The sequence below is a fragment of the Malurus melanocephalus genome, unplaced genomic scaffold (genome assembly GCF_030028575.1).
Source record: "Malurus melanocephalus ecotype Western Australia unplaced genomic scaffold, MMel_1.1 scaffold_218, whole genome shotgun sequence".
NCBI lineage: Eukaryota > Metazoa > Chordata > Aves > Passeriformes > Maluridae > Malurus > Malurus melanocephalus.
In genome coordinates, this window is record NW_026623450.1 from 1,188,892 (window position 1) to 1,203,760 (window position 14,869).

The 14,869-nt window shown below is 38.3% G+C and overlaps 1 protein-coding gene across 1 annotated transcript; it reads right to left on the minus strand.

Moving 5' to 3' along the window:
- Window positions 1-70: 70 nt before the first annotated feature.
- Window positions 71-14,567, minus strand: RAB18 (RAB18, member RAS oncogene family). Its single transcript, XM_057374157.1, has 7 exons — window positions 14,426-14,567; window positions 11,780-11,835; window positions 6,661-6,722; window positions 4,818-4,890; window positions 2,957-3,075; window positions 2,810-2,876; window positions 71-1,335 (listed from the first exon to the last, which is right to left on the minus strand). The coding sequence occupies exons 1-7, from the start codon at window positions 14,491-14,493 to the stop codon at window positions 1,157-1,159; spliced, it is 624 nt and encodes a 207-aa protein (XP_057230140.1). The 5' UTR covers window positions 14,494-14,567; the 3' UTR covers window positions 71-1,156.
- Window positions 14,568-14,869: the final 302 nt, after the last annotated feature.

Sequence of the window (14,869 nt, forward strand, 5' to 3'; positions counted from 1 at the left end):
TGAGTTTGTTTAAATTGTATGTGCTAGAAAATATAGAACTCTGCAATAGAAAGAGGTTAAAAAAGTTGAATACTGTGGAAAAAAATTTATTAAGTCTATACAAGTCTTCTGAAACAAACCATTGGCTTTGATACAGTAAATTCAAGTGAATACTCATTGCAATAGTATTTTTCCATACAGAGATCAAGAAGCTCTATAGCTTCCCATTTAGTGTCAGTGACAGAATTTTTATTTCTGAATAAGTAGCTGCACAAAGCAGACGTGATAGGAGATCTCACAGCCATCTGAGCTACAGTTCAGATAAACTTATATTACAAACATTTGAGAAAATTAGGAATCTGTACTAAGTGTGGCAAACTGATGCACAATGAAAGAACAATGACATCACTCAGACCCCTTGCCAATAATGAAGACTTTCTGCAGCAAGTCTACAGCAGACCATCATAAAATCCTAGAGTGCAAGAGTACCACAAATTTAGTATATAAATATCACAGGATTAAAACTCCAGTTAAGCCATCAACTGAAGTGATGATTAAAAGGAAAACATGGCGTCCCCCAGCTTTGCAAAGGAAACTTTCAAAGCATCTCTTCAAGAAAGTGCTGATACCAACTAGGGCCTGTGCCAATTTGTGCTTGAGACAGCACTGCTGAAAGACAAAATTTTAGCAGATTTGTCTATGGACTGTATAATCCTTCTGCTTTTAATACCTTAAAAAAAGCATTTACTAGAAGAGATGAAATGTAACATTTATAGCTCATACCGTTTCCAAGATCTGTGCATACTATATAGTTCTATAATTTCAACAGAATTTAAAAATAAGACAAGGAGCAGACAATGCAGTAATGTGTTTGTTAGATGGATTTGTTTAGAATAGTTACACAATTAATGTAGACAGCTGTAAAATTTCTAGTGCATTTGTTCTTGCACATTATTTATGCTACTTATAAAAACCTGAAGATTGCAAACTGGGCATGCTTACCATAACATTTTCAAACTGGGAAAGCTGCAGAACATTTTTTCTACAAGTGTTCACTGCCATGATACAAAACAAATATGTGCAAACTGCAAGGTCCCTAAAAATAGCATTTAATGACTTTATGTACAGAAAGATGTAACTATCTGTTTAAATATGCAAAGAATAAGCTTCCCAAAGTTTATAACATAGAACAATATCCACCACATGCTCCTCCTCCTCCATATCCTTCTTCCTTGTTTGATAACTTTACACCTCTGTTTTGGCTTTCACTCTCCCACAGTCCAGGAGTCTGAATGATTTTTTCAACAAGTTCTTCAAAGGCACACTGCACACCATCACATGTTTTTGCACTTGCCTCTGAAGAGGGGACACAAAAGTCAAGTGTTAGCAAAACTTCCAGTAACTTGTYTAGTATTTCTCTTTCAGTTAAGATTCAACCTACAACAGACTTACAATTGCTACAATATATGCTGTRAAAACATAGCAGTGCCAAAATGAGCAGGTACGCAGATTTGTCACCACACCAGTACAAACTCAAAACATTTATAATAGAAGAGATTTCAAGTTGAACTTTACCAGAACATATGGAGACAGCTACAGCTTAGCTTTATTTTTCTGTGGAAAGCACTTCAGTAAGAAAAATCAGGATTCCTGTCTGAAAAACCTGTTGGCCCTTCTGTATTTCAGTTCTGTACATTAGCCATAACTGCAGTACCACCAGATCGTAAGAACCAAGGATCCGTACCCAGGATTCTGGGTCAGTCTTCATGATAAAACTCATCTGATAAAAAGCAATAAGGGGCCTCACTTCTTTTGCAGTTAGCAGCATTCTAGGTAATTTCACTCAGGATCCTTGTTTTGACCAAGACTAAGAAATCTGCTCACAGGTTATACGATGAAAACAACAGACACCATCAGAAATGGTACAGTTCCACCAGGAAAGATGCCCTTTTCATCTTCGCAGCATGCATACTTAAATTATGTAGCGTGCATACGTATATATATATCTATGTATACACACACACAGTTATAGTCTCATTTTCATTTTCATCTTCCATGYACTTAATAGCTTGTGACTCAATTTTGAACTTTTATTTCTACATCTAACACTGCAGATGAAAAGAAACACAGCAGATCACTAAACAAAAATAAGTCTTTAGTCAAAGATAATGAATATAAGTCTAAGTACAAGACATGGCAATGAACTGATTTGCTACTGGAATCATGCTGTAAAATGATCCCTTCTGATAATTAGGTAATAAACATATCCATAAAGATATGGATCACTTCAACACCYATTTTTAAATTCATCATTAGATAGCTTTGCCTACAAGACCCATTTCATTTTGCAGCAAGATGAAACCAATATATTTGCTCCAGTCATAATTCTGTCATTATTCAATCCCACCCACAATTAGTAAGTTAATTATATACCTACCTATTTTTACGTCCTAGCTCTAACACAGATTTCTCTATAGCTGTTTTGGTATACTGAAGGCTGGCCATTAGCACCAGTTTTCCCTCTTTTATTTTGCTTCTGTTATTAACTTAGCAAGTCAGCTGAAAAAAGAAATCAGACACAACCCAAAACAGGTACAGAAGGCCTGTACTTTGCCCCTCATCCTTATGAATTTCTGTATAATCATCCACAGAACAGAMCTGGACATAATCAGGGACAAGTTAAAAAACAGTAATAGCCATTATCTTTGTGGCTACTGCAGGTGAGAAATATCATTAACTCAACTGTACATATAAATCAACCCTACAGAAGTGGTACTTTTCCTTATGTAACAAAAATCAAGAAAGAGCTCTGCAAATATCTATAACATACCTATGAATAACATGGAATGTTTTCTTGCAAATTTGAGGCCTTCATTTCTGTCAACTTCACGGTTTTCCTATAATAAGACAAAGCATTAGTATTCATTATTAACAAAATACACCAACAGATTACTTACTGCAGTTGAATTTGGTTTACCTTATCAATCTTGTTTCCAACTAACATTTTCACTATGTCATTCCTTGTGCAGTATGTTTCCAATTCATTTAACCAGTTATCCAGCTTGACAAAAGTATCTCTTCTCGTGACATCATAAACTGAAAAATATTAGCCATATTATTTCAATTTTTTAATTACATTGTACATTACAAAAGAAGAAAAATTGATGGATTTTTGAATCAGAAAACTGAGTGAGTCCTAAGGATTCAAATTTACCTTCTATATGAATAGCTGGAAAAAAAATACTCGGACATCCACCAGCTCCAATCACTGATGCAGAACAACTCTAAGTTTCAGCCACCTACGGTTCTCAGAGTAACATACCTTGATACATCCTATCTTAAAGGCTAGACAGTATCATTCTCCAAGGAATTCTACACTTGCAGATCCTCAGATGCAGGATACCTAAAATCAYTACACAACAGCTATGCTAAGAGGATGGCCTTCAGCACATGGCCTTCAGTTAATTCGTGATAATTAAGACTTGTTTAACACCACTGCTATGCTTCTAATTTAGCTAAAATGTAAACAGATCACCAAATGTTCATATATACCAGTACACAACTAAGTTTTCAATCTTTYAGTGTTTTAAACTATTTAATATTTTGGCGAAAACAAGACATGCTAGGAGCAGAAAGTCCAGAGGGAAAAAAGCAGATAAAAATCTAAAATCTACTACCCAGAGCTATGTAATAGCTGGTATTTCAAGCTATCAAAGTATTTTTTCCTTTGTTTTCACATCACATGTGCAGACAGGTATAAACAACTTGTTTCAATCAAACCTGTAACTTTGTTTGCATGAACAACCTTCTTTTCAGAAAGACAGGTAACAACCAAATAGCCAGGAGATACCAAACAAGAGAGAGCAAATCTCAACAGCAGAACCTTCTGTCTCCTGAACAGTGCTTGTTTACAGCTTTCAACAGTAAGTGGGAAGTACAGTGCAACTAAGTGATTTGACAAGACATTCTTTGACAGCACCTTCCTATCTATACTGGCAAGATAATGCAATTCACAACTTGGAAAACGTTTACCAGAAGGTCACATGACAGATGTTATTCCATGTTAAACCATTTAACTAGACATGGTACCTTACWCAGGTTCTCTAAAGTCAGCAGCAACTTCAAGAAAATGAAGCATACTTTCCTGCCCTTGCTTCAGTCAGCTCCTCACACCTAGCAGTGGRGAAGCACAACTTCAGAGCTCAGTGCCTAGTCAAGAAGCTACCATATACAAAAAAAAAAAAGCAAACAAGACTTCATTGTGAAGCTCTAACTATGGTTTTTCCCTGGATTTTTCACACACAAGTTGGTRCTTTCTACATGCCCAGCTAGTCTTTCCTAGGTGATTGTGACTGCATAAAATGCGTATCATTCCATCAGTTGGGAGACAAATAACAAAATGCCCCAGCCAGACTCTACAAGTATTTATTATTAATTTCATTAGGAAAAAAACAGGGAGAAGAAAAAGCTGGATCATACTGACACAGAGAGAACTACACTGAGGAGAATTTTTTTTTTACTCTGCACTTAGTAAGCAGAGGCAAAAATAAAATACAGTAAGTAAAAGACCAAGTCATGACAGCACAAAGACAAGCTCCAAGATATCCTTTCAGGTAGCAGTAGCTTTTATTCTCATGCAAAAAMCAGAGCTTCTCAAGCCAGTCAGATGGATGACATGAGGAAGAGGCTGAGACATMAAGATCCTTTAATATGAATTGTTCATCGCCGATACAAAGATTTTTAATATCAATTAGATATTATCTAAAGGCTATATGAGTTTGTGTAACTCTAATGCACGAGAAAACCACAAACATTTGAACATGCAAAGCTATACTTACCTAGGATAACACCTTGAGCACCTCTGTAGTAACTGGGGGTTAATGTTCTGAACCGCTCCTGACCTGCAGTATCCTAAAAAGCCATTCAAAAAGTTCCATTATTCAGAATTTGAGCAYAATGTAGTTTAGCTTTCAGGTATTCTACTTCTAATGAACATACAAAGTAAGATTGAAACTATATTCTACTACCAGATTATCTGAGTTTATTCCATCCCCTGCTGTTTTACTACATAGTAACTGAGATTTTATGTAGTCTGTCCTGGGAAGCACCTTTGAACTATTAGATGTGGTATGTAACCAGATTATGTAACAGTAAAACAGACATTTCTGCAAAGGCCTTTGATCTGCAGCRAGTACTGCAGCAACCAGCTAGAAAACAGCATAACTGCAGTACTAATATTTTCTAACAAGCATCACACCCCATGACAACAAAACCAGTTCCCTCACTTTAATCATTTGGTCCAATTAAATTTGATTGAGTACTTGGGCAAATGCATTAACATGCTATTACACAGTACACTTAGAAATTAGTCAGAGGATTTTCTGGTTTTAAGCAAAGTTGAGCTTACAACCTAAAATTTAGAGAGTCAACAGCTCTGCAAAAATTTAAAAAAAAATAAAATTAGAAAGCTGTTTTATTATCAGAGATTAAATTACAGTGCACACTCWTTAAAGACTTTATGCATAAAATAGTTAAACTACTTTTTCCAATTTATCCAGGTTAGAAATGACACATGAAACACTGTGGATTCCCTGACAAAGAACCTGAATAAGCAAACTGGACTTCAACATTCTACAAGCCACTCAGTCAATTTCACATCTCAAACCAGTTTTGTGCCATRATGCACTTTTACAAGCTTTTCTTTTCCAGTTTACCCCAGGTTTATTTCTTTATGTTTACCAATATGAAAGAAAATAAATCCTAACTTACTATTTTTCATTCTACTATAAGTATGGTTTTCCTCCTGCATGCTTTTTTTCCTATCAAGCTATTGCATTTACTTTCCTTGTCAAATGCATGTATTTCACTGATGATTACTATTGTAACTAAGACATTAAGTCCTGTTTGTTAGTGAGGTATGAAGCACCCTCCAAGTTATAAAAAAACTGCAATGGATGTTTCATGTTCTACTACTACTACCCAAGAAAACAAAGGTCTGGTACCTTGCTTATTTGAGAAACAARGTTTTATTCTTGCTTGCTACAAGAAGACACAACTGGGTCTGACTATTCAAAAGGTGGTCCMAGTTGCATAAATGTGGAGGCTGGTTTACACAATGGAGAATTTTTTTTTAATGCTTGGAATTTCTTTTTCTTCACTTACCATAATAAAAGTTCTGCTTCTAACTAGAGCAGAAGTTGAATGCTCTAAAGCTACGACTGCAAACAATGSCCCTCTCTCTTTGAAATGCATCTGCTACAAATAATTCTGACATTGAGCTCAAAAAAGTCTTGTTATGAGGGCTATGAAGTTTAGACTAAAAATGGGTTTAGAGAGGTAACATATGAGCATGCAACTGTAATTCTTAACCTATGAATCCACAACCTCAATGTTATAGGCAAAATTTAGTAAAGAAGTGCACTCTTCTACTGATTTAATGCCATTTAATTCAGTGTTTTTTCCACGTCTATCCCAACCCAACCTAGAATTAGTACTGCAGAAGCTCACAGGCAGCAGAACTATCACATCAGCCAGTTGTGCCACCACTCATTGCACTTTCTGAATGGTGCAGTATTAACCTCCCAGTTAGCCTCTTCTCCAAGTCACCTTCATATTAATAAAAAAGGATTCTATACAAACTGTACATTACAGAAACCATAGGAGAACTTAGGAGAGACATACCCATATTGCCAGTTTAGCTTTGTTTCCATCAACTGAAATAGTTTTCACCTTGAAGTCCACACCTAGAGGAAGAAAAATATTTTAGTTCTTCAAACATACTACAGATATTTTTAAAAAAGAAAATAAAGGATAATGGAAAAAAATAAAATCAAACTCAGAAAAAAGCTGTGTTTTGACACGAGCAGAGAGAATAAGTTCCATTAGCTATTTATGAACCTCGCTCAAAATGCAAGGTTGTCTTGCTGACAGGCTTTTGCAAAAGTTTAAGGGGTTTTTAAGCCTTTGACTCAAAATATTTTATGGAAGCAAGGCAAATACTATATCTCTTGTATCAAACCACATATTCCAGGACAAATTTTCAAGTTTATAATTCAAATGGATTAACTTTCTATTCATTACTCACAAACATGTTTTCCAAACAGACAACAAGGTAATGGTTTTGCTGCTCAGTCATCTACCCCAACATTTAACGATTCTTCCCCTTTATGTGTGTCCTCCATCCCCAGGAACCAGCAGCCTATCAATTGCTCAAGGACAAGCTGCACAAAACTCAGGCCAGGGAGAACAATGTTAGTGATTTCAAATTCAAAGGACATAGTGACACACATCTGAGAGGTTCAGTACAGTTATGATCCATTATGCTTTAATTTAATGCTTAGGTCACTAATAACAAGTACGGAACTAGAAATATGTTTCAAGTGTTTTGGAGCGACTCTCACTTCTCACCAGGCAGCAGCTCTGAAATTAAACAGCAGGATTGAAAGGTAATACTTTTATAAGAACAACGTTCAAGTGCAACAGCAACTGTTTTGCACTTGGAATTACAATGTCAATCATCACTCTCCCCACCAGAAAAATAATTTAACTATTCTAACACAAAAAATGAGTAGGGCCTCATGAGTGTRCTGAAGTTTAAAAGAGCTTTGTTTCAAAAAATATAAACACAATTTTTATTCCACTGTTTTGCAGCTTCAGCTCACTGAAGTGTTCCTTGAAGTGTCAGGTGTTTATCAGACAATATTCAACTGAAAGAAGCCCATATTCTATTTCAAGGAAAATTTTCCCAAAGKACATCAACTTTCGCAGTAACTGAACAGAAGTTCATTTTTTCCAGGTACTAAGACTCGTAGCCCCTAACTTAGCAGTAATATAATGCTCAATACCATGCACAAGGATGGCACATTYTCTAGTTATGTTCACAGAAAAGAACAGTCGCTATTAAGTTTAAAATAAACATCAGTTCTTAGAACTTCACCTAGTTCAGAGAAGACTGCTATGCTAGCAATTTGAGTCAAATTGATCCCAGAGAACATTCTGTTCTGTCCACTTTTCAGTACTCGGCAGTAACTTTTCAACTAATAGAATCTCTTTCTTCCAGTGTAATTGCACGTTTCTTCCCCTAAACTGCAAAAAACACCATTTTCAGTTCACAGTGCATGTCCAACAGTTYACAGTACATTATTTTATCCATTAGTCTGGCACCAAAGCCTGTAACTGCAGATATTACCAGCCAATGGATACTTAACATGACAACTTATAATATGTCATAGTAACTTTAAGAAACAAAACTTTCTTCCTTAAGATAAAGAGATGTATTCTGAAGCCACAGCATCCTTCTCCCATTCAGTAAACAGATTCAGTATCTTGTGCTTACACAGTTCAGCAATCTTCATTTAATGAAAATGGATATATATGCCTTTATACTGGCCTTGCTGCTGGTTTAAAATTTACTTTATATTCAAGAGCAATGCAAGCAAAATAAGAAACTAAAATACTGACTAAACCCCATGTGTTAAACTGATTATTGAAAAGTAAAAGTATTAAAACTAACTAATAGCACACCAAAATATACCCTTTAAAGTGATCGAGGCATGACAAATATAATTCTAGCAAACAAAGAAGCTCAATACATATAAAAGCCAATTAACGAAAAGAATACTTTTAAATACTTAGGGTTTTGGTTACCAACCTGCCATCAGAGAGGACAAGTAGGAAAAAATTAAAGGCTCAAGCAAATCTTGTTGAATTGAACAAACAGGGTACTTCTGTTCTCTAAAGCCAACAGTGAAATAACAGACACATTTGTGACAGGTGTCAGTTCTGACCTTGCAAGAGTGATGTGACAGCAAAAAGCTGACAGTGCTTTCCACCATGCCTTGGAAGGCAGCCAGAAACAAGACAGCACTACTAGACTGTATTCCTGTATGTTAACACCTCCTGCCTCAGCASTACACACTAACATACTACAGACTTATAATCTGCAAGAAACAGCTCTGTCACTGATTCTGCTCTCACATCCAGGCCAGCAATGCCATGCTGTATTTGTAGAAAGCACAAAATCAGCTACACTGTAGTATTTGTGTTGTGGGTAAGTGACAAGCTGGACAGCTTAGGAGTYTGAGGACTTTAAATGCAAGGAAAGCTAAAAAGTTAAGAGATATGAGATTTGTGCAATACATCATTTACGAAACAGGGATTGCACTGAACACTTAYCTAGAATCTCTCATACAAACAGCAAGCAAGTGAAGACAAGCATGAGCAGCAAGGACAACTGAAAATACTGGGGTATATGTAGTCWGGGAAGATCCACATGATGATGCCCAACAAACAAGCCATCATCAAGAAAATACAAGGACAGGTCATCTGCTAGATTAAATACAATGTGTTTAATCCAACTGAAGCTGAACTATTAGCCAAAACCAGCTTATTGTTCGGAGAATACCACAGGATTTTTACAAAGTTCTGAAGAAAAACCCACACAAAATAATCACTTAGGGTTTCTTTTAAATTTTAACCAATAGGTCTGTGCAACTCATGAAGACAAAATATGTCTCAACAGGTCATCACAGGGGACCAGTTGTGCTGCAGTCAAGGCTTTCCTCAGTATTGTGGGTTTGGGGGCAGTTCTCCCTCTATGTTAAAGAAAACCAAACCAAACAAAGTTCTCTTCACTTAATAATCCAAATAAAGAAAATGTAGTCACTCTAGCCAGTTCAGCAGTCAGTATGTAGATGACATTGAAAGACGACATTATTTATCGTCCATTCATTTTGGAAAAGAACCATACTCTTCAGTTTCAACAGCAAAGCCTTTAAAACCTCTTCTGTCCTTCTGTCCCCTAATTCAAAACAAAATAGTGCTGAAGTAGCACAAAAAGAACTCCAAGCCAAGACTCAGTATTTTGACATTTCACCATCTTGTAAGTACTTGAAATTGGCATCTAGGGTCTGTCTCCATGCAGCAGAATAGTCAGCTCCAGGAACTCACTCCAACTGCTCTATCTATATGAACAAATCATAATGGAATTTAAAGTCAATATGTTGCTTCTTAGAAATACATTCACCAGAAAAGTGGCAATGCAATTGGCTAGTAGTTCAAAACGAAAAAGAAGAAAACATGTTAAGAACCATGATTCTGATAAGAACCAAGATTCTGTCCTCTTCCAATTAAGTGGACAAAAAATTAATCTGCTATTCCCCATGAATTCCTCACCCACCATGCTGTAGGACTTGGACAGTTGAGGTCACAGTAGCTCTACTGCACAACACTACCTCAAACATCAAGYAGATGGGCCTAACAGTGATATAGGCCAGCATTTTCCCCGTCTCTAGAAACTGACTTTTCCTGCCAACTTATCACATCCATTCCAGATTAATATATTTGTTTCAGAACTCAATCTTTATCTGAAGTAATGCTTACATTGACTACTCTTCTTCCTTTTCCACATTGGAAACAGAGCAGAGTAGGACCCACCAGGTGGGATCTGCCAGCAGTAAACCTTCAATTGTTGCTATTTAACAACAGTTATTAGCTAGAACAAATGCTGTTGTGCATTTTGACAAACCCAAAGAAGAACTACTTCAGGAAATAATTCCTTAGTTTCTCAAATAGCACACTGATACCAGTTTTTGACACAGGTAAGGAATATTACGTACAAACAGCAGAATGACAAAAAAGAAACCCCACCATTAAAAACAAACTAAAAAATTCCAAAGATGCCCACACAGAGACTGAACTAGTCTTTTGGTATCCAAAACATCATGAAAGCTGAAGTTTCTATTCTGCACTAACCTCCTGGCTCACATGGTTGACATACCAAGAAAGTAACACGACCTGAAGTATATACAGTGCCAAAACTATTAGATTAGAATTCAAGATTGCCATCTTCACCACCTGATCTATTTCATTCCTGTTTCCTTACATGCTATCCTCCCACATTAACTAAGGTGGGGTTACTTGCACAACTTCATTTTTTACGAGAAATGGAATGAGCAAAAAYAGGCCACGTTCATCCCTTTGGCTTCTCAGTGCTTTATATCAAATAGTACTCGTGAATCTTATTAACATTAATGAAAAATAGGCCAATTTATTTAATTCTCAATAAATTAGAGCTGGCTTTGCTTACCAACAGCTGAACTCAAAAAACTTTATGCAAGTTCTTAGAACTCTMCCTACAGAGAAAGTAAAAAGTGAAACTGAAATGATTGTGTAAAAAGGTMTCTCTATTTTCCACCATTTCAGTTATTATTCTGGCACAGAGCTGCAACACATTCTTAAAAGTTCCATTTTGCTTCCTTTGAGAACCAACCTACTTAATGTATCCTGCATTCTGGGTCACTCTCCTCCATCACAACTGACCTATGCTGGTAGGTATAATACCACAACAGCAGTGACACATCATCATGCTTTTTTTCCCCAGCAGCTCTAGATTCTTGGCTCTCTTCCACTTTTCTCAGGAGTCTAGCTGCCAAGGAACTCATTGCTAAGTACAAGGAAAAAAGCCACATTGTAATTTCTTCCCTATAGAGGAAAAGCAGAAGCCACACAGAGCCCAGTACATTCAAGTATTGTCAGAAGTTGCAAAAGCTAACAACCCCTACTAAAGAGTCTTAAGATAGCTACCAAGTGTCACATTACATAGATGCAAGGTCTGGACAGCAACATTACTAGTCAAAAACTTGACAACTATCTTGCACAGATAAATCAGTAGGAGAGTAATAGCTCTTMTAGAAAGGCAGACATGTCTGAACATCACTACGTGTCAGACAAGTCTGAACAACCATAATTTTACACTGAAAATCTTATCAATTTTTCTAAGGTAGTATCAGCATATACTTACCAATTGTTGCTGCAAGTTCTGGGTCAAACRTATCATCTGTGAAACGCAGCAGAAGGCTGATAGGGAAAAAAAGAAAAATAACAGATACTATTACTGCAGCATATCTATAGCTTGYTGGAAGTCTATAAATTACAAGTCTAAAAGGAACAGCAAGATCACACAGATAAACTAAAACACTTTTTTTTTTTTGTAAAAGAGAAATTATGGAAAAAAAGAAGAGAATATGGAAAGAATAGCGCAGATATGCTCTGTTAGCTGAGCCCATGTCTCTTCTCTATATGTATTATTACCATGTATGTCTTTTTGAAAAGAGTACCAGACAAATTGTCAAATCAGTCATGTGATCTGCTTCTCAAYGCATTTTACTTCAACCTTATTCTACTTTTCTTCTTCCAGAATGCAGTACAAAAGTAGTATTTTTTGTTTTGTTTCAATATTGCTTCACCATAGTATTTCTGCAAGCTTGAGAAATAAATTCCAAGTCAGCTTTTCATCCCAGAAATAACTCCTTGAACTGTGTCCACAGGGGAATAGCAACAACAACACCCATCAGAAATAAAGACACAGAAGCTAAAGAGTAGAATTARTCTCCATTTGTTTAATGTTTTTGCATCTTTTTGTATCTAAGGACTTTCATGTACGCATTTCCCCTTATCCTGATGAATGTGTTTGCAACCAATTAAAAAGTTACAACTAAGATTTAACAGGACATMACACCATAGCAGTGCACGGCCCCTTAAAGAAGTGCCCATGATGCTGCTGGKGTCTAATGTAAATATTTTTGTGAGACACAAAGATTCTGAGTATACAGTTTTTAAAACCACCAGTCTCAGGCATCTGTGGCAAGTGCATATTACCATGTGGCAGGCAGCTGTTTGCTATGACCACAGCTTCTACTCATTTCCAGGCTGCAGAAATAAAACAAAGCCTTATTTACATTTTGGTCTTCCCAACACCCTGTTCTTTTCTCCTTTTTTTGCACTTGAATTTAGAAGTCAAGTGCTTTTTAGCACTTGGTCACAGTCTTGCATTGACAAAAACAGTGACTACTGAAATTACTTTATTTCAATCAGGATGGGTGACAACTCCAGAGTTAATCATGATCAYTTTTTCTCTCCATGCTCCAGATCCCCAAAGCCAAATGGTAGCTTTATTTATCAAAGAATAATTAAAATAATTTTTTTWAAACTCACAGCACATAGGTTTTTACCAGTACCTTCAGATGGYTGCATCAGGATCCTATTTAACAACAGCTACTTTTAGTTACAACCAAAACTAGTTTCATTCAGAACAAATTACTTATGGAACCCTTACAGTGCTACTAGAATAAAAACACCATTTTATCAGTCTTGCATGCCAAGCCCAGCCAACTTCTATCTTCCCCACCTTTTTTTCATATGTAGCTATCATCTACAAAGCACAACACCCTCACAGGGACATTWAAGACAGCATTTGTTCAGAAGTCAGGACTCCAACCACTTACTACACATGCTAATACCAGTTTAACATCTGACCTTTCCTAGTCAAGCAATAGGTAAGAGACACAAATTCCAAAATATCTCAATATTAAGTTCCTGAACAGCTACACTGTTATAGTTTATAGCATTTTTATTTCCTCCACATAATGCCTCTTTTAACAAGCTTTCKGTTGTAAAGAAACAAGTATATTAATATGTATGAAAACCGCTGCGTGTTTTATCTGCCCCAGGAAAAACCCTTCCATATGGTCTCTCATATGTAAGAGATGACCTCAACTAAAAGAAATTWGCTCAGATCATGTCTGTCATCAGGGCCCTACAATACTAATTGTCAACTCAGTAGCTAACTCAAACGAGTAACTAACAGATTTTTAACAAATATAGGCTCTTTTTTGGGCTCTAAATTTGTCTAATTAGCAACTTGTTTGTAATTTAGGGTCATGGCAGAGGACACAGATTATTGTCAYAAAAACAACATAAAAACAACAAATCTAAAATTACTGGTGTGTACATTCCCAGATGCCCTCGTGCATTTATATCTCACTCCCTTTACCATGAACTATGTCATTACCAAAAAAATGCTTAAAAAAAAAGCCACACACAAATAAAAATCCCAAACCCTTAGAGTTGGGATCTACAGCTCAGCCAAAGCCATGAACAGGGCAGGGAAGGAGAAAGCAACCTCAAAGTACTTGATAAAGCCTGTAATTATCAGAAGAATGTCTGCTAGAACTATTTTGCTTCGTCCCCGTGCCCCCCCCCCCCCTCCGCACACAAGCAATGCTGGGTCACTTCTGACTCTGCATATACATCTTACGGACTACACATTAACCCCAAAGCGCTATGGAGATGTACAAGGGCGCCTATCTCGCCACGACRCAACGCTGCCCCGGGCACAGGGCGCCCCAGGTGACCCTGGTCAGCCCGACAGAACCCCCGYTTCATCTGTCTGCAGCTGGGCCTCGCAGACACCAGCTCGGGGCCGGCGGCTGCGGGAGCGCTGCGGAGAAAGCGGGGGGGAGGTCTCGGCCGCCGGAGGGCGGGCCGGGAAGGGGCGAGGGCGCTCCCCCCGCGGGCCTGGCCCTGCGGGGCTCAGGCCGCGCCCAGGCGGCRTTGTCCGACAAGGGGCCTAGGAGAGGCTGTGGGAGGCTGGCGGGCGCCCCCTCACCTGGACTTGCCGACGCCGCTCTCGCCGATGATGAGRATCTTCAGGGTGGTCAGCACGTCCTCGTCCATCCCGGCAGCGCCCCCGGACCGGCCCCGACCGCTCGACGCTCCCTGCGCAGCTGCGGCGGCRGCGCTGCGCCTGCGCGGGGCCGCCCGCGGTTTGTTTACAGCGGGCGGGGCGGGCCGGGCGGGGCGCGCATGCGCGGGGGTGGCGGTGGGGGGAACGTTCCGCGTCCGGGCCGCGACCTGAGGGGTGCGGGGGAGCCTGCCGGGAGATTTGCAACTGTGGTTGGGGTCAGAGAAACCCCATAAAATGTCACCATGTTATTGGACATTGGAACGGGCTGCCTGGGGAGGTGGTGGAGTTGCCGTCCCSGGAGGTGTTTGAGGAAAGATTGGACGTGGCACTCGGTGCCGCGGCGTGGTTGACAAGGTGGTGATCGGT